The 24,969-nt window shown below is 39.4% G+C and overlaps 1 protein-coding gene across 2 annotated transcripts in view; it reads right to left on the reverse strand.

Annotated features, from left to right (window-relative positions):
- Nucleotides 1-24,969, reverse strand: part of nckap1 (NCK-associated protein 1) — a 42,760-nt gene continuing 17,791 nt past the window's right edge. For both annotated transcript variants that reach the window (XM_047351376.1, XM_047351375.1), the window contains 29 exons: nt 19,202-19,294; nt 18,895-18,951; nt 18,510-18,652; nt 18,137-18,227; nt 17,763-17,900; nt 17,553-17,601; nt 14,319-14,475; nt 14,090-14,146; nt 13,525-13,621; nt 11,811-11,917; nt 11,535-11,667; nt 11,368-11,449; nt 10,407-10,465; nt 10,141-10,286; nt 9,921-10,053; nt 9,358-9,477; nt 8,391-8,530; nt 7,989-8,120; nt 6,670-6,888; nt 6,319-6,449; nt 6,135-6,232; nt 5,015-5,108; nt 4,642-4,724; nt 4,458-4,538; nt 4,278-4,371; nt 4,086-4,202; nt 2,669-2,778; nt 1,944-2,033; nt 1-1,342 (listed from right to left, as the gene is read on the reverse strand). In XM_047351376.1, the coding sequence (XP_047207332.1) occupies nt 1,226-1,342; nt 1,944-2,033; nt 2,669-2,778; nt 4,086-4,202; nt 4,278-4,371; nt 4,458-4,538; nt 4,642-4,724; nt 5,015-5,108; nt 6,135-6,232; nt 6,319-6,449; nt 6,670-6,888; nt 7,989-8,120; nt 8,391-8,530; nt 9,358-9,477; nt 9,921-10,053; nt 10,141-10,286; nt 10,407-10,465; nt 11,368-11,449; nt 11,535-11,667; nt 11,811-11,917; nt 13,525-13,621; nt 14,090-14,146; nt 14,319-14,475; nt 17,553-17,601; nt 17,763-17,900; nt 18,137-18,227; nt 18,510-18,652; nt 18,895-18,951; nt 19,202-19,294 (3,168 nt within the window). In that variant the 3' untranslated portion in view covers nt 1-1,225. The remainder of the gene's footprint in view (nt 1,343-1,943; nt 2,034-2,668; nt 2,779-4,085; nt 4,203-4,277; nt 4,372-4,457; nt 4,539-4,641; nt 4,725-5,014; nt 5,109-6,134; nt 6,233-6,318; nt 6,450-6,669; nt 6,889-7,988; nt 8,121-8,390; nt 8,531-9,357; nt 9,478-9,920; nt 10,054-10,140; nt 10,287-10,406; nt 10,466-11,367; nt 11,450-11,534; nt 11,668-11,810; nt 11,918-13,524; nt 13,622-14,089; nt 14,147-14,318; nt 14,476-17,552; nt 17,602-17,762; nt 17,901-18,136; nt 18,228-18,509; nt 18,653-18,894; nt 18,952-19,201; nt 19,295-24,969) is intronic.

Here is a 24,969-nt window from a genome sequence, read left to right on the forward strand (position 1 = left end):
CGTTTTTACATATATATATTTATTTTGTTTATTGCAGCTCCAGGTTTTTGTAGTTTCACAGGTCAGAGATGGAAAACAATCGAGTAGCTTTTCAGCAGAGGAACTGGTTAAGTTTCTTTCCTGTTAATAAAGTTAAGCACAACATATAAAAAAAAAAACATTGGAGTGTGGATGGTCAGCTTTCGACATCGGCTGCTTTAAATGCCTTTCAGCTACAAGAGTGTTCAAATGGCATGAGGGAAACACCACATCTGCTTTCATAAAGGCCTCCTTTAAAAAGGTCATAAACGGGCAGAAGAAGGACGAGCTGAGGGAATGTCTGCAACCGCTCCAGTCGCTTGTTTCCCCAGAAAATGTTTTTGTTTTGTTCCGGTTAACAAAGCTGCCACGCAGTCACACTTGAAAATGGCATTGCACACCATTAATAATCAAACACTTCACCACTTCCAAGCCCTGATACACAGGTTTTTAGTGTCAACACATTTGGCAAATGGTCATCATTGTCGTCATCATAAAAATAACAAAACAGAAACATTAAAAACAGACAGGTTCAGTTCACATCAAAGTAGAATACAGTTAACATATCTTTACCCACATGTTACAACTACCTAGAAAAAAAAAGCATCATCAGGTTATACAAATGTGAGTTTTTATGCGACAAATGTAGAAAGATCGTTAGGCGAGTAGCAGGTATCAGCTCGGGATGTCTGTCAGTGTGTATACATACAGTTTGTGGAAACCTCCAAGTAACATGTCTTTCAGCATCAACACAGGAATCCTCAACCTGCTGTCCTCAATAACAAAACGTTAAAAGAACCCCACAGCACATCAGAATCATTGCATTCCCAAAAGTAAGCGTCCAAATCACCCGAGAAGTTTCAGCTGGACAATAAAAATCTCAAAACGTCTATTAAAATAAGAAAAAAAGGAATAGTTTAGTGTCAGCTTTATATATATACTATATCTTTATATTTTTGTTCATTAAAACATCGTATATTAGGTGTTGCAGTGGTCATGGTCCCTGGCAACATCATGGAAAACAACGATAGAAATAAAGACACTGATCCCCCAGTTCATCCAGATGTGTGTGGGTGTCTCTTTTGGTTAAAGTAATTAGCGCCTTCTGTATTAACCTATTTGTTTACATGTCAATAGGGTTGGTTTGTCAGAGAATTCAGCTGTGAATTAGTGTGTTGTGTTTGTATGTACATATCGGCGCCAGCGTCTAAGCGCTCGTGCTGATGCTCTGTTTGTAGACGGCGTGGTAGGCGTTCCGCAGCAGCACGTAGGGGAAGCAGGACTCCAGCAGGTCCATGGTCAGGAAGGGAGACTCCTGCACAATCTGAAGCACAAAGAAATAAAGAAACATCAAACTCAGACGACTGAGAAAAGAGACAAGGCTGGACATTTCAGTTGGTGAAGTTTGAGTATCAAAGCAAAATGTTTAGAGATACTCAGTAGAGGCATGGATGTTATGTTCGTTTTAGATTTTTAATGATTTATTTAAAGCCCTCAATGAGTTTATAAAACATGAAAGGGTTGCACAGGTTTGAATTTATTTTGGATTCACTTTAATCTACACAGACTCCACAGTAAACAGACTCATACCGGCCCACTAAAATTTGGTTAAATGTTCCACAGAATGGGTAAAGCTTAGTGGTTCTGGGATTGTTCCTGATTAACCTTGGCCTTGTGAGCTTAAGAACCTTTAGCACCACATTTAATGAGGCTGTATGTTTAACCTTGATTGTCTCAATTAGAAAAAAATCCTCCATTTACCTCAAAAGTGCACAATTCTTGCTTTGAAAAAAATGTACTGAAGTTCTATGTTGTATAATCATTTCACAAAGTAAAAGAATAGTTAGAAATAATGTATTAAATGCCCCAGATGAATGTATGTCTACAACGTCTGACTGGATCCGTCACGTCTCCTGTCCTCTCACCATGTCCAGCAGCAGGTAAACAGACTCTCTGTTTCGTGTGGTCATTTTGTCCGTTTCTTGGCCGATCTTCAGGAGGCTGGATGAGGCCAGCTACAGATATGCACAGAAAAACAACAGTTACAGAGAGGTGTGACTTGGTTAGCCAAATAGTGCTAATTAACGCGATATCTTTCAGATTAGAAGGATTTTGTCTCATCTCATGGCTGCTTGCATTAAAAACATGTTTCTGCTCTGGTCCACATGAGAATTGGATGAGATGTGGTGACAGAATGGAGGCAAGTCAATTACGGATCATCAAAAAATGTTCAGGAGTTTCACAAAACATGTTCCACAAGCAAAGGTCTGCCAAAATCTGACAGCAAATCAGAAACATCCAAGCATAGAGAAGAGATGCAAGAGGCAACGAGACAGGAACAGAAGGGTGTCTGGGGAAAGGTGACGGACCTAATGAGAACATGCTAGTTTTTCAATGCTTTAACAGATTTACCATTTGTATAAACTAAGTCATTCTGCTAAACATTGTAGGAATGTAAACTTAAACTGCCCAGTTGGTTTATAAAACCAAGGAAAAAACACTGTTCCTATTTTTAAACACGTTTTCCTGCCTAAAAGATAGAAATGTGATATTCTGCGCAGATACCATGGCAACAAAAATTTAGAAAAAAGAAAACCCTCTTAAAAAGGAATCCCATTAAAAGTAAAATCTAATAATTTCTCTGTCTTACAGCCAGGAACTCCTTCAGGCGGTCCTCTATGCTTCCCTTGTGGATGGTGAAGAGAGCCGCAGCGATCTGGTTGATGGCTTTGGCCAGGCAGTGGATGTTGTTACAGTGGCCTGTAGGGGGCAGCAAATACAAACTGTTAAAGACCGAGAACTTTTGTTTTCCTTTTTTTTTTTTATGTTGAAATCCATCAAAACAGCTCCAGACTTTGGGACCTGAGAAATACTTCATTATGCATGTGGAACAGACTGAGCAGAGTGAAAAATATAGATTTCAGTTCCATGTTTAATGGAGATAACAGTAGTTAAATGAAAAAGAAAAACGTTTGAAGCGTGAAGGTGAAATTGTGAACTCAGAACGGCTAACGTGGCAGTAATGAGGCCATGTACAAAGAAATAGCGTCAGTAAAACCAATTGTTGGCCAAGACGCAGTCTGCATACTAACCAGAGTGGAGCCTCTGATAACTTATTACCCTCTTTATAAGCCCCTTATTAACAGTGCAGCCTTTCATTTCAAGGTTGTTAGGAGGAAGAGTCTTCATAATTCATCCTCCGAGTGACAAATGTCTTTGATAGCTTATCAAAAGCCTCATTTAACTACAACTGAGGGACTCTACTAGGGAAGATGTTCAGTTGACTTTAACTTGATTGATCCTTTTATTAGAATACACAAGATTTAATCTATCAAACTGGATAAACAGGACTGAAAATCAAAGCTAATATAGAAATGACATATTCAAAAGATGATGATCCATATTTGCATTTAAACAGTCAAATACCAAGGACACAGTAAACGATGCAGCTATAAACTATAAGGCTTCTTATTATTAGCATTTAAAAAATGATCACAGGTAAAGATGGAGAGAAAAACATTTACAGTCGAAAAATATTGTAATTAGAAATATGAAGCCTTTTAGTAGTATGCAAAAATAAAACAGTTTGAAAGAAATTTTGAAATTCTGCCTTTGAAAATTCTTCATTCTTTTAAACTTAGAAAGCATGACATCAGGCATGACTTTACTTATATCACACAGTGACACAAATATGCTTGGACTACAATATTTTCACATTTTTGTTATAGCTCTATGGTTTACTGGAGAACAAAACATTCGTCGCCATCAGGGTTTAAAATGGTCTCTTTCCTAAGCACAGCCATGAAAGGAGCTACTGCTGGAACGACCTATCTGTGCTTTGTTGTTCTACTGCTTCAGGGCTTTTTATATGTTTATATGCGTTTTCTCTCCTAGATGAAGCCACTAACAGAGATACTGCTGTTATTAACTGCATACTCAGTTAATCTTCTATGCATCTGATCACTCTGCACAATAATCTAAAACAGTTGGAGCAACAAAACTAAAGCTACAACCTTTGTGAAACAAAACATTTGGCCAACAAGCAACCCAACAGCTCAGTGGCTTACCCTCAATGGCGGGGCTGTACTGGGACATGACGTTGCTGGCGAGCGTTGGCAAGGAAACGGCCACAAACACCATCAGCAGGCAGGCGATCTTGTACTCCTCCTCTGGACTGATGTTCTCTGCACACAACCAAATGATGTTCTTAGAAACAGACTGCGCTTGTGGCTGACATGCCGAGTTTCTTTCTGACTAACCGCTCTTCTGGGAGGACAGCGCCACCACCAGGGCCGGGTCGATCTCACAGGGCAAACCGGCTGCTGAGGACAGCTCATAGACATTCATGGCCACCTGGAAAAAGGAAATATTCACTCTCATCAACACAATAAGAGGAAGAGGTGATGCAGTTACTTCATCTGTGTGAGAATGTGGTCGACCTTCATGTCGGTCTCTCGGGGGATGTGGTCCTTGAAATCCTCCACTGAACTGACCAGGAAAGGAATGTGGCACGACAACACCTACAAGGAGGACAGGAAAGATCCAGGAACGATGAGATGGCGAGAATCATATTTATCTCTCTCACATCACTGCTGTGGCTCTGTGTGTGTGTGTGTGTCTTACATCTCTCAAAGCTTCTTGAGCGAGAGAACGGAAGGATAAAATGACGCCAATGATGGTCATCCTCTTTAGAACACTGTCCACAGCTACAGATGCACAAAAAAAATCAAAACTCAATACGCAATTATTATATAATTATGTGTCTCATTGCAAACAAATCCAAGGTAAAAACCCAGAAACAAGTCCCTGACAAGAGTAGAAACAAGACATGGGAGGACTTATCCTGATAAGAATCAGGATGACAGAACAGTGTGAAGCCTTCAGCAGCAAACCAACACAGCATGGAGTCTACAGTGAATATAAAATGTGTGTAAAAACAAACAGTGGTCACTGAGAACTGCTTGCAGGCTAAATATGTGCACATGTCGGTGCTTACAGGTGAGTTTCTTAAAGAGTGCAGCCATGTGGTCCGGTTTGTCAAAGCTTGTCCTCATCTGGGTCAACACCTCCATGTTTTCCACCACCAGTTTCTACAAACAAGACAAGCAGAGACAGAATCAGAACATTTTCTAAAGGGTTGAAAAGTTACCGCTCCAAGTAAAGGCTCAGAGCCCAGAGAAGGCATTTTTATACGATCAGTTTTTAAATCCCAGATGTTGGAAACAATCAGGCTGCACAAATAAATCACTATCAGAATATCACAATAAGTGATATAAATATCACAGGAACTACTTGGACTGTAATAAATATTAGCTAATTAAATATTTAGCATTCAAACATCTCATTGCCAAGACAGCAAATGGAGTTAGATGCAACCTTATCAGTTAATAAAGTTGTGATGGAAACTGTATTTTTCAGTAGCTGGATATGCTTTCTCAACATTAGGGGTCTGTTTGCAAAAACCCCAAAGAAAAAAACCCCCATTAAAACACTGCTTAAAAGCGTTTAACGAGACTCATATCTCCACATTGCAACATAGCAAACTGCTCTGCGTGGAATCATTGTAGCAGGAGCAAGATGTGAGTTTACTGCCGATCGTTGCTGTATGTATCAAGACTGTTTGTTTCAAAACAAGGCTGTCCTGCAGAAACTCCTGTTGGAACAAACTAGCTGTTGCTGTCAAGAAGAGCTAATATTGCAGCATCTGGAAGGTCATTGGCCAGTGAGTTACTACTGATGAAATGTAGTGTTATTTACTAATCTTAAGTCACAAAGTTAAGAAGATAAGTGGCACGGTGCATGTTCTTAAATGACTTGGACCATAATCAGTGACAGAAAATCTGGACCAGCAGATTCCTAATTCACAGATCATTATTCGTTATGAGGAAGGGAGGCATGGCTTCTACCTAAGGTGAAGTTAACCGCCTACAGTTCAATCAGTTCATCTGTCATGGTATACCGTACAGCTTTCAGCTTTAACATCCAGAAACACAAAGCAGGTTTAAAGTTCCTGAATGACTGAAACAAAGGTAACCCAATCTTAAAAAGTAGCTTGTTTGACAAGTTACTCAGCATGCATGTGTGTATAAGAAGGTTTCTGTGTTTGTTTTCATTACCTTTAGCTCAGCAACTTGCGATGAGATGTGCCACATCAGACTCTCGCTGAGAAACTTCATCCCGTACGGCCCCAACAACTCAGAAAGGGAACGCATCTCTGAGAAAAAACATACAAGCTTGTTCCAATGTTTGCCTCCACATAAGCAAAATACAAAATCAACGAGAGCGTCACTGCGAGCGAACCGGAGATGTCAGAGTATTCCTCGGCGTTGAAAGTCAACTCGTTCTCAGTAGGTAGGTTGACGAAGGCCTTCATGGCGGGGAAGTAGGCAATGTGTCCGTTGCTGACCTGACGCAGCAATGTTTCCAAGTACCTGCACAGACACAGAAGGGGTTCTGTCCTCACTTCACCAAGCAGAATAATAACATCACTGTAGGTATACTATTATCTGAAGAAACAGTAGGGAAATGGATTTACTACAACAACCCTGTTTTTCCTTAAAGATTTCAATCCAGATTAAGGTGGAACTTAAATTCTGATGACAGGAACGGCCTTACAGTATTTAAAGATGGCACATATATAATCTAACGCACCAGTTTGTGTATAAACTGGTGATGGTGGGCTCTCCGTGGCTGTCCAGGTGCTGTGTTTGCTGCAGGAGGACGTTGTTAAAAACTCGGGTGATGTCGATGGTGACGTAGTTCTCTATGGACTGCAACACCGTCATATAAGCTCGGACGCTGGTCAGCAGCTCGCTGGGCTTGGCGATCTCCTGAGTGGCCTGGTTGTACATGGTCATCCCAACTATAGACCTGGAGACAGAGTGGAGGGTTAGACAGAGGTCACCGGTCTGGCGAAAACAAGGGAAAATGGTTTCCAGTTGAGTGGAAATAATATAGCTCTTTTCTGGTTTTGGTGTCATGACTCTTTATTGCAGCTTTTATTCTGTTCTCTTTTTCTTTCAAACTAACTATATATTTAAATAGATTAATCTGGCTTTAATCTGAAAATCCTGTTTTTACTATTTACTGAATTGTCTGTAGTATTGAACATCATCTGAAAGAAACTGCAGCATTTTCCACTTGATATTCTTGAAAATATAAAAACATAGATCTTCTGGTCCTTACAAGTGCACCTGTTAAATTAGCTTTTTAATCATCCTAATTTACATTGTATCTGTTTAACAACATTTAAACCAGCGGATGAAGTGTAATTATTCTTTCATATTGTGGTGGAAGCTGAGATTAAAAACAATCCCACATCATCACTCCACCACTGCTTTGCTTCACATTAGATGTGAGGTTGGTTTGTCCAAACATGGAGCTGTGCAGTGAGACCAAGCATCGATTTGGTTTCATCTGACCAACCTGCATTTTTCCACAAGTGTTGCAGTTCATTCAAATGAAGTTTTGCAAACTAAAGTCGCGTTGCCATGGTGTTTTGAAGAGAGGACGCTTACTCCAAGCCATAATTAAACTATTTCTCCTAACAGTGCTGTAATTAAATTTTGCATTTAACAAGCTGACTTTTCTCAGTTGTTCCCGTCTGATCTCTGAACTTTCTAGAACATGCACTCCTAGTACTAATAACTCTATGCAGAATGTTGAACTTTATTTTTATTGTTTGAAAATATAAGCTGCCCCAGATTTATGGGCAAAAACAACTGCTTCTCTTACGTCATTTTTCCATCTTAGCGTTGTGTTTACGATGTCCCAGACTAACAAAATGTTGTGGATTGATATCAGCATTTAGGCTCAGTTTGAATTTATCTGAGGTTGTAATTAAATATTTCAAAATGTAGCTTTTCTTGACTGTCTCTAGACTCACAGGCTACAGGGTCGCTTCAGTAAATCTGAAGTGGACAAAAGTAAGAAGCGTCTTCCGCTCTGCTGTGTTTGTGTTTTTATTTTACTTGGTAAATCGGATCTCCAGGTGCGAGGTCAGGTACTCTCTCGGTGTGAACGTGTGCTCCCACACCACCAGGTTGGGGACGTAGTTGATGGAGAAGCAGAGCTCTGACAGAGCTGTGTGGAGCTTGTCCAGACTGGGAAACATAAAGAACAGCAGGAAGTCATAATGGTTTCTGACAATGTGACCAGCCGTTTACCTGAAGATTATAAAGATGGATGTTTCAAATGAGAAGATGTAGACTAAAACAATCCATGATTACTGATTACATTATCGCTAATACTAACTGCTTATTGGCTGAATACAACGACTGGATTGTACATGACATAAAAAGCAAGACAACCCTGTAGATGGACCCTAGCTCTGACCAAATAAAACTTTTTATCCAGGTGCTTCTGGTACTGACTTGGTGACCATTAGCCGGTTCTTCCTCATGCTTTCCATTCCAGGTTTTTCCCTCTCCGGCTCCCCCTTCTTTCCTGTTGCCTTCTTGCTCTTCTTGTTCACAGCCTGGCTGATGGTTTTGGCGCAGTGTTTCGGCAGCAGCTGAAGAAGCAAACGGAAAAACAGACATTATATCATCGATGCTATGTTTAAAATGTTGCTGCTTAAACATTAATGCACCATCTGCTTCCAAGTTGGAAGTCCAAATGGGGTGAATATTGGATGGATTTGTTGGTAGTTGGTAAAAAACGTAAGAGGTAAAAGCTGACAGATGTTAGAAATTCAGACAATCCTTGCTTTAAAATGTCGGGAACTGCACTCCTCCACTTTACAGTCGACGTACCCAGATGTAGGCTCCATCATGCTGCTTACAGACTCCGGTCAAACAGGGAATATTAAACAATGCAGTTTTATTACTGAAGCAGAAAAAGGTTGCAAATAGTCCAGAGCAAACTTCAATATAAAAGGGGAACCTGGTCTTTGTGATGTGAGGTGGAATGAGCGATCAAAAAAAACCTCCAACCTGTAAGTCATCATGATTTAAGGCTAACATTCAATACTGAATATGTGGTATTAATAGAAAGAAATACCTGAAAACACAAACACTTAAAGAACTTGAACCTATGACTTTTGCTGCAAATGTTGACTTGGTTGTCATTTAATATAGTAAAACTGTTTAATTTGTGTATCTGTAAAAGCGCTTTTGTGCAGATGAGTCAATCAAGGTTTACTAATCAACTTCGTGTGTCCTGATTATAGAACCACTAAACTGTACCAAGAGCAAAAACTTCCTGTTTTAATCTATAAACTGATAAACTTACACCTTGCAGGTTCAAATATTAGATGCTACATTTGTGGTCGACATCCTGATCTTATCACTCTCTGGGGAAGAATGCGATTCAAACCATTTTCCCAATGAGTGTTCCCACCTGGTCGCTGAGCGTACACTGCTCAGTGCAGATGTCGGTGATCAGGTTTCTGGCCTGTTTGGCCATCTCGTCCAGGAACATGTTGCACAACGACAGGCTCCGATCGCCTATGTGGTGGCGCTGTAAAGAGAAGACAAATTCTTACATAAAAGCAGTAATTGTACCATTCTGCCCATTAAGGTAAGTATTTTAGATGGGTTATTTTTTCTCATTACAAAAACAAACTTCAATTTTATTTCAATTTTACGTGGCAGAAAAACAAAGTAGTTCATAATTCTCAGGTGGAAGGAAAATGATACGCGGTTTTCAAACAGTTTTACAAATAAAATCTGAAAAGTGTTACTTGCCATCATTCACCCTCTCAAGTAACTCAGAGGTCTGGATCTTTGCATCAAATTCTCACTCTGTACCTCATCTTTAACCCTGTGCCGCTATCTATACATCTTCATGTTCTAATCAATTATAAAACACACACTGGAGATTCTGGGTGTTTAAAATGCATCCTTCATCCCCCACAGTATTATTCCTTAATGAGCTGGAATGCAGCTCCAGAACTCTCTCACCTCTTCAGGACAGAGCTCATGTGTGCAGGACATGAAGTGTGCGCAGAGCAGAGGGAAGCAGACGGAGTGTCGGCTTTGGGAGGGAAGCTCCAAGCACTGCTGGAACATTTTTTCAAATGCACGGCTGTAGAAACTGCACACATAAAAAAAGGCAGATGGTTATTAAAATGAGAATATTTTTAATGATCAAAAGCAATTAGTTGCAGATTTTGTGTCTCACCAGAAAATGGACAAGTCCGACGTCTCCACCAGCATCTCCACCAGGGAATCCACCATCTTCGTGTGGAAGATGATGGTGTTCATCATTTTGCCTAGCTCCTTGTGGTCAGCTATACCCAGACTAGCTTTAGAAACACTGGTGTAAGCCTGGGGGAAAAACAGCAAACAAACCAAAGTGGGACACAGTTCAACAAAAGCAATTTGTTTCCATTTGTTTTTCTGGATCATTTTCACAAAACATAAGAACCCTTTCTCAGGTGCTTTTACCTGCAGTCTGAACCAGTCCAGTCTCATCCCCCTGAAGTCAAACACATCTCCATCTTCCACTGAAAGGCACCAAGCAGTTATTCACTCAACAATAAAACCATCATCCCTGGAAGTGACTTGTTTTAGTTTCTTTATATAGCACCAAATCACAACACAGGTCGTCTCAAGGCATTTTACAGTAGAGAAAAAAGCCAATTCAAACATACAGACAGATTCCAAGTCAAGTACAACTTGTGAGAAAATGTGACAGTGTGGACAGAATAATGCTTTGACGACAACATAACTGTAGTACATTTAGACCCCCAGGAGTGTAAAATATGATACATGTTCATAGTTTATCGTTGTGATTTATTGTAATAACAAGAAGCTCTAATTGATTATCTTTGTAAACCTCAAAAACTAAAAGTATGGTTGGTTTTTTATACTTTTTTACACTGTTGGTTCCCTGGCAGCATCAATAAATATCAATGTATTTAGAGAGAATGTGAAAATATGATTAAATGCAATTATTTGAGTGATACAACTGCGCTACTTAATGAGATGTATTCTAGAGAAGCCTGTTCGATAATGAATATGTCATATTTTTAAGAGCAGTGTTTTGTGCTTGTGGGGATTTTACGATATTAAAAGGTCATACAGTCATAGCTATGCTGTATATTCTACTCTACTGCCTAAAAAAGATAGCAATGAATTAGTAAAACGCTTGTATTGTCACTTATACTGCAATCATGATAACGTGTATATTGTTCATCCTTAGTGCTAGTGGCGTGTCAAATATGAGCCTAATAAGCACATATTCAAGCAGGTGACTTCACCGTCCACTTTCCTTTTTGGTGGCCATTGTGTTTAACTTTAATCTTCCACCTGGTGTTCCAACAAAACATCATCACTGTTCTGCAACGTTCTGCAAGACTACCTTGTGTTTGCTTTACTCTATACTTCAGCCATACTTCAGGCTTACCTTGTTTGACACTCAGAGAGGTCATGGTGTTGACAAATGAAGACATGATTATGGATTCATCCTCTGGACACACTGACAGGTTCTGTTTGATAAAACCCAGACACAAAACTGAAGAAAGAATAGATGTTTATTAGAAAAGCACAGTTTTTAAAACATTTAATTCGGACCTGCACCATCTCATTCAGGACGACAGCATCAAACCCAGACAGATACTGGACGTAGTATCGCTGCATCACAGGGCCATATTTCCTGACATGAGCTCTGAGCTCCTCCATGTAGAAGATCAACTCAGCAATGTGCCTGCAATATACACGTAAAAACATCAGCCTGGTAATAAGAAACAAGCAGAAACCCAGCAGTGAAGCAAGCAGCTCGGTGAAGGTATCACCAGGAGTATCTGGGTGTCTGCATGTATGGTCATTCAGCTGCGTGTTCATGCTTACTTGTCTATGAAATCATCGGTGCTTTTCTTCTGGATGTTTTCTGCGTGTCTTAGCAGCCAGATGATTTCGTCTCGGGCGAATGACAACGCCATGAACACAAATAATGCCTAGAGAACCAAAACCCGAGAGATGCTGAGGGAGGTTGAATGCGAATATGAACCCACGAGAAGAGGCGCAAGACAAATTATACTAAGCAGAACGCAACACTGAGTGAATCACATTTTATGGTTAAAGACAGATGGAGTGTTCCAAGAGATCTGAAGCATGACTTTTTCACAGAACTGCTTTCCTTTTTAAATTTCTTTAAAAGTCTCAATATGGTAAAAATATCATCGTACTTTTTACTTGAGGAAAATCACAACTAGGCTTTTATTCTAACATAATGAAGCACTTAGAGGTCAAAGTGCATATCTTAACAGACTCCAATCAGTTTTGCCAACTTTGTTGAACACAACTGGCATCAAATAAACAAACAAACAAATGAATAAATAAGTGTTTTAATATAATAATGTTTAAAACTTCTGGCTTCGCTTCAATCTGCTTCACTGAGGATAAAAAAAAACACAAAGCTTCAACATTTTTACAGGTCGCTCTAGAAAATGAGACCCATTGAGATTTACCTCTACAAATAAAGGTGAAATGAAAAAATGAAAAACAGTAAATAAGCTCACCGCCTCTTCTCCAGATCTCATACAGTCATTGTGAATCGGGTAAATATAAAAACACAATTGGGGGCTACATTTTTAAACACTCTGGGGTCTCTTTTTGTCAGCTGGTGTTTATCCTGCTTGAGGAGGTGTGTGTAACTCCTATATGCAGCATTTCTCCTGGTTGTTATTGTAGAGTGCATTTCAACTGACTTGTTTGAAACAGTAATCATAAAAACATCGGTCATATGAAAATAGTTTGCAGGGATAAAATGACAAATAAAGTGAGGTGTGTAGCTACATTGTCCCTCAGGACGAGGACTAAAGGAGGACCGGACAGTTTGTGGAAGAATAATGCCTCGTCGCTCCCTGGCTGGGTAAAAAAATAGGCCATTTGGGGAGTAGAATCAGTTAGGTACCAGGTCTAGCACCAGAACAGGTTTGGCACAGAACAGCTGTCATAGAAATAAGGTTTTCCACCAAACTGCTTCCAGTGCTAAACTAGAGCTGAAGCTGGTTCTTAGGTGGTTTTTTAAAATAACTGATTCAGGTAACGTTTCAGCTTATGAACGCCTCATGATCCCAATCAGCTGATCTCTGGTTGGCACCAGAAGCTTAGAAAAGTAGGAGTTTCCAATTTGTAAAAACACAAAACATTTAAAAAAGATTAATTAAAAAACAATTCAAGCATGCACTAGCCCCAGCTTGGTGGAAAAAGGAAGTTGCATGTGCTGCAATCTGTGGCCGCTGGCCTTCCTTGTAGTTATAAGGCTAAGGATATAAACTTATCAATCCAAATGCGTTTTTATATTTTAGCTATCATTGACAGATGAGAGCTAACCACTTAAAGGGTTTTGGGTTACAAAGAGCTCTATAAGATGCATTTGGTGCCAAAAATCCCATTCACAGCTTTGGTAAAAATACCTACATCCTCGAAGAAATAAAAACATTTTTTTGGCTATAAACTGACTTTGTTTATAGTGATGCACATTTACCTGCCTCAGTTCAGAATGTGTTAAAACAAAAGGAACCAATCTTAGGTGCATTTAGGGTATCTCTTTTGTTACCTTTGGGCCTAGAAGTCCAGGCTGGTCGGCTAAAACAGTCGCCAACTCCTTCAAAGCTGATCGGAGGAACTTGCGTCTCTCTCTGTGCATGGAACCTCTGCAAACAGACACACAGACAGAAGGAGGCTGTCAGAGCGGCGCACTGAACACATGAGGCGTGATTAAAATGATATTTTGACACTTTCGGGACAATCCCGAAGACGAGAAAAAGTAAGCAGAGGATGAGCGACGGCAGAACAATGAGAGTCGAGATGAAAGGGAAACATGGCATAAGTAATAAGGATAAAAGCTGAGATGAGACAAAGAAGAGAGGATAAAATGGGGTAAGGAAGGTGACATTTCAGAGTGAGAATCCCTGAAGAAGACTCAGGATGGAGGAAGAGTAGCTGAAATGACAGGTAAAAAAAAAAAACAAAGCCACAAAGAGAACAAGACTATAAATTAATAATACAGAAAATGTAGACAGTGGGAGGGAAAATAAAACTAAAATGTAAGATTTAGTGTGTTTAAAGTTTCAGTTAAGATATGATGAAAGGAACGCTAACAGGATTATAGTTACACTTACGCGTGGGACAGCGCCTGTTCTTTGCACTCTCTGATGTCATTGATGCGTTTGTTATACCTGACAAAAAGCAAAAGAAAGAATTAAAACCTTCAGACTCTTCCCATTGTCTCTCCGAGAGTCTGAAACTTCTAAATATTCATTAGATACAAGAAAGTAAGAAAAATCCCTGAATGAGTTTTGGATAGCGCAGTTAAACAGTCTCAGTGTGCACATGTTGCAGAGCTCCTACCCTCTGATGTTAACAAACAGGTCTTCTGCAGCCTTGTGGATGTGGAAGACTTCGTCCCTGAACAGACAGAGACAGGTGGAGCTCTGCAGAGCCAACTTCCACAGCGACAGCGCCGCGGCGTCGCTGTTCAGCGCAGCGTGGCACAGAATGAAACCGACTGCAGGAAGAACAGAGAGGAAGGTCACATCAGGGTCACTTCAGGCAGGGCTGGGTGCCACTTCAGTTTGCTGCCCTACTTTAGTGCGTTTGGACCTCTCCTCCTAAATCAAACAGCCTTTTTAGTGAGACAAACACCATTAGTGGTCAAACATCTTTTGATTAGCCTTTTCCATTTGCAGCAGCCACTGCCAAAAAAAGTTTGACTGATCAGAGATTTGTCACTGATTTGCTTTGAGCAGCCCATTTCTGTTTGTCTTTAAGAACCTAAAGTACCAAACGTTTTTCTCTGAGTTGATGCTATAGGAGGTCACATTGTGTGTGTTAAAAGAACATTCACTGTAAAGCAGGGTTTTACCAATTTAATGCAAGGACAGAATGATGACAGAGTTACCATTTAAACTGCCTTTACCTTCTTATATTAGCAAGTACCACGATAAGCACAGTTAGCATTGTTACTAAACCGCAGCCTCTGTGTATATTCTCTAAAAAATGCAGACGCTTTCCATAACTCCCGAAAGGGAAACATTTTCAGATCCAGTATGTTCCATAACAGACAGAAACTGAAAGCTCAAAAAGATAAAATAAAACAGATCCGCTGAAATATATCTAGCTGTTCTTATATCTAAAAAAAAGTTGGATCGGGGTTAATTGCTCCTTTAATTTAATGAAACTGAGGTCACGCGTATCTGAAAATTCAAGTATGACTAGAAAAAAACTGCAAAAGTACGAAATTAGAAGAGAACAAAAGACTAGCACCCACTGAGGTCAAGCACTTGGTTGTAGCATCCTGAAAGAACAGCTAACATGTCTGTAGAAAATATGGATTTTTATTAAGTAGCTTCTTCCACCCTTCGTGCCTCCTTTCACTTTATTCTGATACTGAAAACAGTTCATTTTCATTTGTCAAATTTTGTTGTTACAGTGGGGAGAACAACTATTTGATACACTACCGATTTTGCAGGTTTTCAAGTCTTCAACTTTTATAGCTACTCTTCAACTGTGAGTGACTGAATCTAAAACAGAAATCCAGAAAATCACATTGTGTGATTTTTAAGTAATTCATTTGATTTTATTACATGACATAAGTATTTGACACATCAGAAAACCAAAACTGAATATCTGGTACAGAAACCTTTGTTTGCAATTCCAGATATCAGACGCTCCCTGTAGTTCAATTCAGTTTCAATTCAATTCAATTCAGTTTATTTATATAGCGACAATTCACAACACACGTCGTCTCAAGGCACTTCACAAGAGTCAGGTACATACATTCCAATTAATCGTAACCATTGAACAGTGCAGCCAGATTCAGTTATTTATTCAAATTGGTTAAAAAGTTTTTCTATCTAAGGAAACCCAGCAGATTGCATCCAGTCAGTGACTTGCAGCATTCACTCCTCCTGGATGAGCATGTAGAGACAGTGGACAGTCACTGGCGTTGACTTTGCAGCAATCCCTCATACTGAGCATGCATGTAGCGAACGTGGAGAGGAAAAACTCCCTTTTAACAGGAAGAAACCTCCAGCAGAACCAGGCTCAGTGTCAGCGGCCATCTGCCACAACCGACTGGGGGTTTGAGAGAAATTCTTGATAGTTCTTGATGAGGTTTGCACACACTGCAGCAGGGGTTTTGGACCACTCCTCCATACAGATCTTCTCCAGATCCTTCAGGTTTCAGGGCTGTCACTGGGCAATATGGACTTTCAGCTCCTTGAAAAAAAGATTTTCGTGTGCTTTGGGTCGTTGTCATGTTGGAAGAACCAGCCACGATCTTCAGTGCCCTTACTGAGGGAAGGAGGTTGTTGGCTAAGATCTCCCGATACACAGCCCCATCCATCCTCCCCTTATCACGGTGCAGTCGTCCTGTCCTCTTTGCAGAAAAACATCCCCAAAGAATGATGTTTCCACCTCCATGCTTCACTGTAGGGATGTTGTTCTTGGCGTTGTACTCAGATTTCTTCTTCCTCCAAACACGGCGAGTGGAGGTTAGACAGCAAAGCTCTATTTTTGTCTCATCAGACCACATGACCTTCTCCTATTCCTCCTCTGGATCATCCAGATGGTTACTGGAAAACTTAAGACGGGCCTGGACATGCACTGGCTTGAGCAGGGGGGCATGCAGGATTTTAATCCATAGTGCTGTTCTGTGTTACTAATGGTCTTAGAGACTGTGGTTCCCAGCTCTCTTTAGATCATTGACTAGGTTCTGCCACGTAGTTCTGGGCTGATCCCTCACCTTCCTCATGATTATTGATGCCCCGCGAGGTGAGATCTTGCATGGAGCTCCAGACTGAGGGAAATGGACCGTCATCTTGAACTTTTTCCATTTTCTTATAATTTCTCTAGCAGCTGTTTCCTTCTCGCCAAGCTGCTTGGCTATTTTCTTGTAGTCCATCCCAGCCTTGTGCAGCTCTACTATTTTATCTCTGAAGTCCACACAGAGCTCTCTGGTCTTGGCCGTTGTGGAGAGGTTGGAGTTTGTTTGATTGAGTGTGTGGACAGGTGTCTTTTATACAGATAACGAGTTCAAACAGGTGCAGTTAATACAGGTAATGAGTGGAGAACAGGAGGGCTTCTTAAAGAAGAACTAACAGGCCTCTGGATTCTTACTGGTTGTCAGGTGACTAAATACTTAAGCAATAAAATGCAAATTAATTACTTACAAAAACAAAATCAAAATGTGATTTTCTGGATTTTTGTTTTAGATATTGTCACTCACAGTTGAAGAGTACCTATGATAAAATAAAAAACTTCTGCATGCTTTGCAAGTGGGAAAACCTGCAAAATCAGCAGTGTATCAAGTACTTGTTCTCCCCGCTGTAGTACAACTTCACAGCGCTTTTTCAAAAATAGATTAAATCAGTCAGAAAACTTTCTGATTCTATTACCCAGTGCAACTCTATTTGGAAAAAAAGTCAACATATTGCCACCTACTGGCCTGACATTGATATTTTAGTGTTTAGTAAAGCTTAGATAAAGATTTTATTTTAATCATTCAATGTGTGAAAATATAACTACTGGAAGATATAGTTAGTGCTCTGGCAGAGGCCTACGTAAAGGCTCTGTAGTACTTACACACAATCCACTTCTCCATTGTGTCCAATGACAAGTATTCACAAGGCATCTGAAGACAGAGATAAAGCAAAGACAAAAAGCTTTTGTGTTGAGATCTTTGCAGAAACAATTGATGGTATGACCAAAAACAAGAAATATGGGTCATTTACTCTTAAAACTGTGAAGAAAATATGTTCTGATAAACAAATCTTGAACTGTTTAAGTACTAACAGTGTCTGACTGAGCTGGGTTGAGCATAGTGGAGGGAGCAGAGATTAGAGAAAGTAGCTGGGCGTTCCTCCACTGGTCGGCAGACAGATTCCTCCTCGGATAAACCATCTGCAGGCTGATCAACGCGTCCGACAGGGACTGCGAGGAAACAGAAAAAAGAAATGGAATCTTGCCAAATGTAGCATATTAAAACAAAAACAGCAGCCTGAATAACTATTATTACACACAGTGAATTCGCATTTTGAAATCATAAGACAAATTCAGGAAAACTAGTGATGCACCGCTCATTTGACCAGCAATGAAAATAAAAATTCCCCCCCCCCCCGATATATTATTGGTTATAATATCATATAGTATAGGAGCAGATTTGGTACCTTTCCATGTGGGACAAACTCCTCCATCATCTTCTTCAAAGGGTTCTCGTAGTCGACGATCATCTGACCCAGCCTGGGGTATTCCCTGTCACTGAAACGCACAAACATCCTGGGTTACCGCAGAGACAATGACCTCGGTTTGACCTCTGTTTGTGTTTATTAAAACTGGATGGTATGGAATATCATACCTGATAAAACGGAACGATTAAAACTAAAAATCTAAATTAATCTATGAAACAATAAATGAGAGATACAAAATAAATCTAAAAGAAAAACAAAGTTAAAAATAGATTATTTAATAAATCATAATTTAAAACTCCCTTAAATATGGACTTTATGCTGATTCAGGAGTGGATACAACTGTGCCAGTCACCTGGCTCCATGGGTCATCTCATGGGCATAGTTGTACAGTCCTATAATGGCCTTCCTCTCTTCTATGCGGGAGAGGATTATCATCAGAGTAGTGTATGTCACCACCAGGTCCAGGTAGTTCTTTGTCAGGTCAAAGTTCACAGTCTGAGAAACAAAAACAGAAAGCATTAGAAAGAAATCGTTAATAAAAACACATGTGGTTATAATAGTTTAAAAGGCATATTGTCAGAAAAAAGATGAGGAGAAAAATCTTTTTGAGATAACGGGAGCAGGGGTTTCTGTGTAAATTCATGTTTTTGCAAAGTAAGCAGAAAAATGTTCTTATTTTGACAAAAGCTTCCAGATGTGGGGAACGACCGTCCTACAGAAAAAAAATCTCCGCTTACAATGTCAAAGAAGACTTGGCAGGCGTCAACTGTGTTCAGTAGCTCGCACACATGGTCCTGTTGACATGCAGTAAAAACACATGGGTTAAAATCTAGAAACTTTTATTGTTTCTTTGATATTAGCTGATATATACTGAGCACAAAAGTTGTATGTTAACTATTTGTTTAATGTTGATTCTTAGCAATAATCCTCTGCTGTTGGAAAGCTTGTTTTAGCCCCTTAACTGTTACCAAAAATACATTTTCCTTACAAATGTTTGTGTAAGTTGAGCTGCAGCTTTTGGTGGAGACAGGGTGATTTCCTTACCTTGAATTCCATGACGTCCACAAAGGTAAAATAATAGAGAGCCAGGTTCTTCAGAATCTCAGACTTCTCCTTCTGCAGCTGAGCAAGCTGTTGCTGTCAAAACAAGAGAGAGAACATGAATTTCCAACATTGTTTGAAGATTTCTGGCTGCTTTGTTTGCTGGGAAAACCATCTTTCCACGTGAGCATCTTTACTCTGGCAGTTTGTCAGCTCAAGGCTAGGCATATGAGACTCTCACAGTACCAAAACCTTTAGTAAAAAAGAACCATGCCTTCATGTTATTTCCACAAAAATGGAAAATATGATCCACTGCTTTATTTTAGTGAGAAACAACACTTACTCTTAGTGCTGCTAAATTAATACTAACCTTTAAGAGTACAACAGGGTTCTATCACTTGTTGACAGACTGCGTTTATTTGCAACCAAAAATGTTTCCAAAAAGCTAAATTTGGTTTTGTTGCAAGCAAAAAAAGTAGAGTAGAGAGTGGAAGCATTCTTTTAGCCAGCTGACAAGCAGTCTGCAGCAACATGTGGGGGAGGGGTCAGTGCTTTGTTATATTATGGTCCATACAGCTGGAAAAACCTACGTTCACCCAACAGTTTCACTGGTATCTCATTTCAAACATCAGGAACAGTTTGACGAAGGTTTTAGGATTTTTGAATCTGATGCTCATCTTTAAAGCATCTCTTGTATAAACTGTAAAAATGTCCTTAAAGTATTTATTTTATACATGTCGTTTCCTTGTTGAAAGCATCAAATTCAAAATGAGTGAATAGATGCTAAAAAACAGTTATCAGTTTGAACATTAAATATCTGGTCTCTGTAGTGCATTTAATTGCATATAGGTTAAACAGGATTTGCAAGTCATCGTATTTAGTTTTTATTTATGTTTTATATGATGTCCCAACTTCATTAGAACTGGGGTTGTAGGGTATAAGGGGAATGAATGCACGCAGCTGTAAAGTTCTGGGAGGGATGCTGGAAGATGGTACAACAGGCTCTGTTGCTATTCAGGTCAATATTTAGAAAAAATCAGGAAGTGCAGCAGGTTACTCAATTTATATATCCAAGTATAGTGGACAACATACTTTCCTTTTAGTTCCAGGCAGATTACACCTATAGAAAGTCAAGATAATGATTGTCTCTTAAGAAAATTGAGAAGCTTTAATGCCACTAAACACACGTTGACCATGGGTTATAGGTCATTTATGAGATGTTCTCATCTTTAATATAACATCTTGATATGATAAAGTTTCTATTAAATACTGGCATAAATTAAATCAGGTGATCAGTCAGGCCAGTAAGAATATAGGCTTAAAACAGCTCTCACCCCACTAATTATGATCATAAGAACGACACTCCGGTCAAAAATCATTGCCATAAATCTCCCGTCGACACACCAGACATTTGACAAACAAAAGGACCTTCACCACGCCCCACCAGTGTGTTATTAATCTCCTAAATGAATGGGAGGGTTTAAAAGTTACCCACGTAATCATAATGATTCCAAACAATCTGAAGTATATTCTAACCACCTAACAACAAAGATAGAACTTGTGATGTATAAAAATTCAACATAAATGGCCACAACACTCATCTATGTTTCAGCTGTTGCCATATTTTTTGTTCCTTTAGCTGTTTTTAACAATGAAACGCTAACATGTGTGTATGTTTTGGGGATACTTAACTATTTTTAGCAGTGTAAATTTTAGGATTTATTTGAATGGCCTTTTCCTGCTAGAAGCCGTGGAGAAACTTATATTTTATATTAATCTAAATGACAATAAATGATAAAATCTTATTTTATGATTGGAATGATCTGATTATATATTTCCTGTTTGTCTTGTAAAGTTATTTGAGATGACATTTGTTGTCAATTGGTGCTTGATAAATAAACTGAGTTGAATCTGAAGCTTGTTCAGCTTAGGACAACAACAAGAATCCCGAGGCACGAGGCTGCTAGCTGTATTCAAGCATACAGATGTTCTTAAAAAGGCACATTTTACAGGGTTCCTACACATCTACACAGTCAGAACTCCAGTTTTCCCTTATTCAGCATTCCAGAGTCTCTTCCAGAGAGCTTTATGTTCAGTTTAAAACATAAAATACACAAAGTTCACCAGAAATTTAGGGCAGGAGGGAGAAAGAAATGAAGCAGCTTAGGCAAAAGGGCAAGGAATGAAGGAAAGACAACTTCTCAACAATGGGATAGGACATAAAGTCTGGAAATACAATTTTTTCCTGGCTTTTTTGTCGTTTCCCATACTTATCCATATTCTGTGTGGACCCTGTTCCTGTTATTTCTGCCTGTTTGGAGCATAGAATGATGCTGCAGTACCCCTTATCCTACAGTTTGCAGTGCACTTCTGGTCAGCTGGCTGAAGGAAGGAAACTACATTTTTGTCACAGTTTCCAAAAAGATCAGCTCATCTGTTTGAAAACAGTCAAGATTCGATACTTAATAGAAGTGATTTTGATCACTTCTGGCTGTCATTCAGTGAGAATCTCATACTGCTCCAGTTGTTCATGCTGGAAAGATTTCCCCAGAAACAAAAACAATATCTGACCACCAAAGCAAGGTGGATGCTCCAGGAAAAGGCTGCTGAATAATGGCTATCAGGAGAGGAAAGAGCTGGAACAACAAAGCCTATCAGAGCACTTGGACCGGTAATCATTATATTCTCATAACCTAAACATCAGAAGATGTTTAAGCTTAAAGGATCATAGCATTTATTTGGTGAGGAGGACTTTGTAGGTTCAATAAAAAAAAAAACAATGCTAGGTAAATATAAACCAGCATCTAAGGTCAGAAATGAAGCTTAGAGAGCTAGCAGAACCTTCACAGGAGGAAAGTCCACGAAAGAAAAGGTAGAGGATGTGTGACAGTGCTGCTGCAACAAGGATTTAAACCTCAAACACAGGAGCAAAATACAATTACTACTGATGTTTAAATTTTAGATCCATGCATATATTAAAAGATAGTCATCTAGCAAAAGGATCCAGAAACTCAGACATCAATAAACTGCAAATACAGTGTCTTGCAGACCTATTCATACCCCTTAAACCTTTCCACATTGCATCCCATTATGACCACAAACCCTTACCAGATAGACCAACACAAAGTAGGGCATCATTAGGAAGGGAAAGAATGTGATGCGGCTTTTCAAAATCTCCTAAAATATAAATTGGGGAAGAGTGGCATTTGTTTTCAGCCCCCGTCACTTTCATTCCCCTAAATAAAATCTAGTGCAACTAATTAACCATATAAAATCACCTTTCATTAAACAGAGGCAACCTGTGTGTAATATCATCTCAGCATAAAAGCAGCTGTTCTATGAAGAGGTTTGTTAGAGAACATTAGTGAACAAACGGCATCAAGAAGACCAAGAAACACAGCAGACAGGTCATGGAGCAGTTTAAAGCAGGGTTAGGTTATAAAAAAATGTCTCAAACTTTAACTTATGGTTATGGTAACCCTGGAGGAACTGCTGAGATCCACAGCTCATGTGGGAGAATCTACTGACAACTATTAGTTGTGAACTCCATACATTTTATGTAAAAGTGGCATTAAGAAAGCTATCACTGAAAGAAAGTCACAAAAAACCCCATCTGGAATTTGCCGCAAGCCAAGTAGGAGACACAGAAATCATGTGACTGAAGATGCTCTGGTTAGTGGAGACCAAAATTAAGCTTACTGGCTTACATACAAAATTCTGTGTGGCACAAATCCATCACCCTCACAGTGAGACATGGCAGCAGCAGCGTCATGCTGTGGGTGTGCATTTGTTCAGCCATGACAGGGAGGCTGGAGCTAAATACAGGGCAATCCAGGAAGAAAACTTGTTAGAAGCTGCAAATAACTCGAAGCTGGAGTAGATGTTCACCTTCCAGCAGGACATTAACCCCTAATAAATTCCTGTGCTAGAATGACGGTCAAAGCCCAAACCTAAATCTGATTAAGAATCAGAGGAAACAGTCTTGAAAATTGAAGTCTTCAGATGTTCTCCATGCAATCTGACTCAGCTTGAGCTTTTTTGCGGGCAAGAACAGGCAAACATTTCAATCTTCAGATGTGCAATGCTAGTAGAGACATACCCAGAAAGAAACGCAGCTGATATTGCAAAGAAAGGTGGTTCTACAAAGTATTGATTAAGGGGGCTGAACACTAGATATTTATGCTTTAAAATGTTGAAAGTCAAGTCTCGTTATCCTTCCACTTCACTACTATGAACAACTTTGTTCTGGTCTAATCACATAAAATCAATTGCAGTTTGTAGTCTAATAAAACTTGGAAAAGTTCAAAGGTACTACTGTAAGTCACTGTGAGGTATGCCTTTAACTAAAGCACTAGCACACTAAGTGCTCTGTAAAAGTCCTCATTGCAGTCAGCTTGTTACCCAAACAGGAACCGGTCAAGTTACCAACCAGCAGAAACGCAGCTATCACACACACCAGGTAGTTCACCAGCCACACAGTTAGTCACACACTGGATGAAGGAGACAAAGTAAAAGAACTGCTGCCAACAACACGGGGCGAAAGCAGAGCAAAGCAAAACCCACCTTAACTCAGCTCCAAACACAGCTACAAATAATTTACATCACAAAACTTAGGTACATCAACTAAAATCCAAAAGTTACAGAAACTTGGTTCCAAAAAAACTTACCAAAAAGCACAAGTCCGGAATAAGCCAAGATTAGCATGCAGAACACAAACAAACACAGAAACAAAGAAAAAAAACAACATAAGAGACAATCGTTGCACAGTTATACTGAATAAAGCTGTTAGCATTGCACACACAAACACAGAGTTTTACAGATAAACAACGCTGTCTGCTAAATGATGCTCACATTAACAGCAGGGGCCAGAAGGTCCACATTAACATGTGAAACTGACAAGAGTAATTAGGATGAGTAAAATCTGAGCTTAATTCACTCGATACATGAAGACACACACGTTCAAGTGGAAAACTGCACTTATTCAAACATATTAAACTCTTAAGGGGTCGAAAAGAGTGGAATCCATTGATTTTTTTCTGAATTTCCTCAGCAAAAATACAAATAACTGTTTCTGATGGTAATCTGCAAGACAACAGATTGATTGAAATGTCATTTATTTTGTTAATAGATTTGCTTTTTGGAGCAATTACTGAATCTGCAGAATACAAATGCAGGGGATCCAAAAACAACTTTCAATGTCAGGGTTAGGTTTGCACGAATAAAGCCCAACTATTTGCCTAATACCACCATAGTATTCAATAAATTAAAAGAAAAGAATTAACAAAACCAATAAACAGATTTATGGTGGAAAAGGTCATTTACCATCATACCTGTTAGTGACTTTAGATGGAGCCTTTCACTGTTGAATGCAATGCTATAAATGTCCATTATAATAGAAATCCAAGCTTCACCACACAAGCAGTAAGACTTGCAAGAGTTACAAATATTGAGTCATTGCTCAGACCTTTTAAACTGGAGCTCGACAGATATTGGGTTTTAATGCGGCTGATGTTGACATTTGGGGTAGTCAATGGCTGAATCCTCTTTACATTTTTTATCTATTCATTTTATTTTTAAACCTAAGATGAGTGTGAAACATGTTTGTACCCACAGGCTGAAATGAGCTAGGGGAAGCTGCAGCTCCTTTCTCCCTCTGTGCGTCTATAGATTTGGTGGTGGAGACATTTCAGGTGATTGTGTTTACAGATCTGCTTCACCTCACCCATCCTTTAAGGACAGAGATTCCCTGATCGAGATACTAACACCCCACT

This window comes from Girardinichthys multiradiatus, chromosome 22 (assembly GCF_021462225.1).
Source record: "Girardinichthys multiradiatus isolate DD_20200921_A chromosome 22, DD_fGirMul_XY1, whole genome shotgun sequence".
Lineage (NCBI taxonomy): Eukaryota > Metazoa > Chordata > Actinopteri > Cyprinodontiformes > Goodeidae > Girardinichthys > Girardinichthys multiradiatus.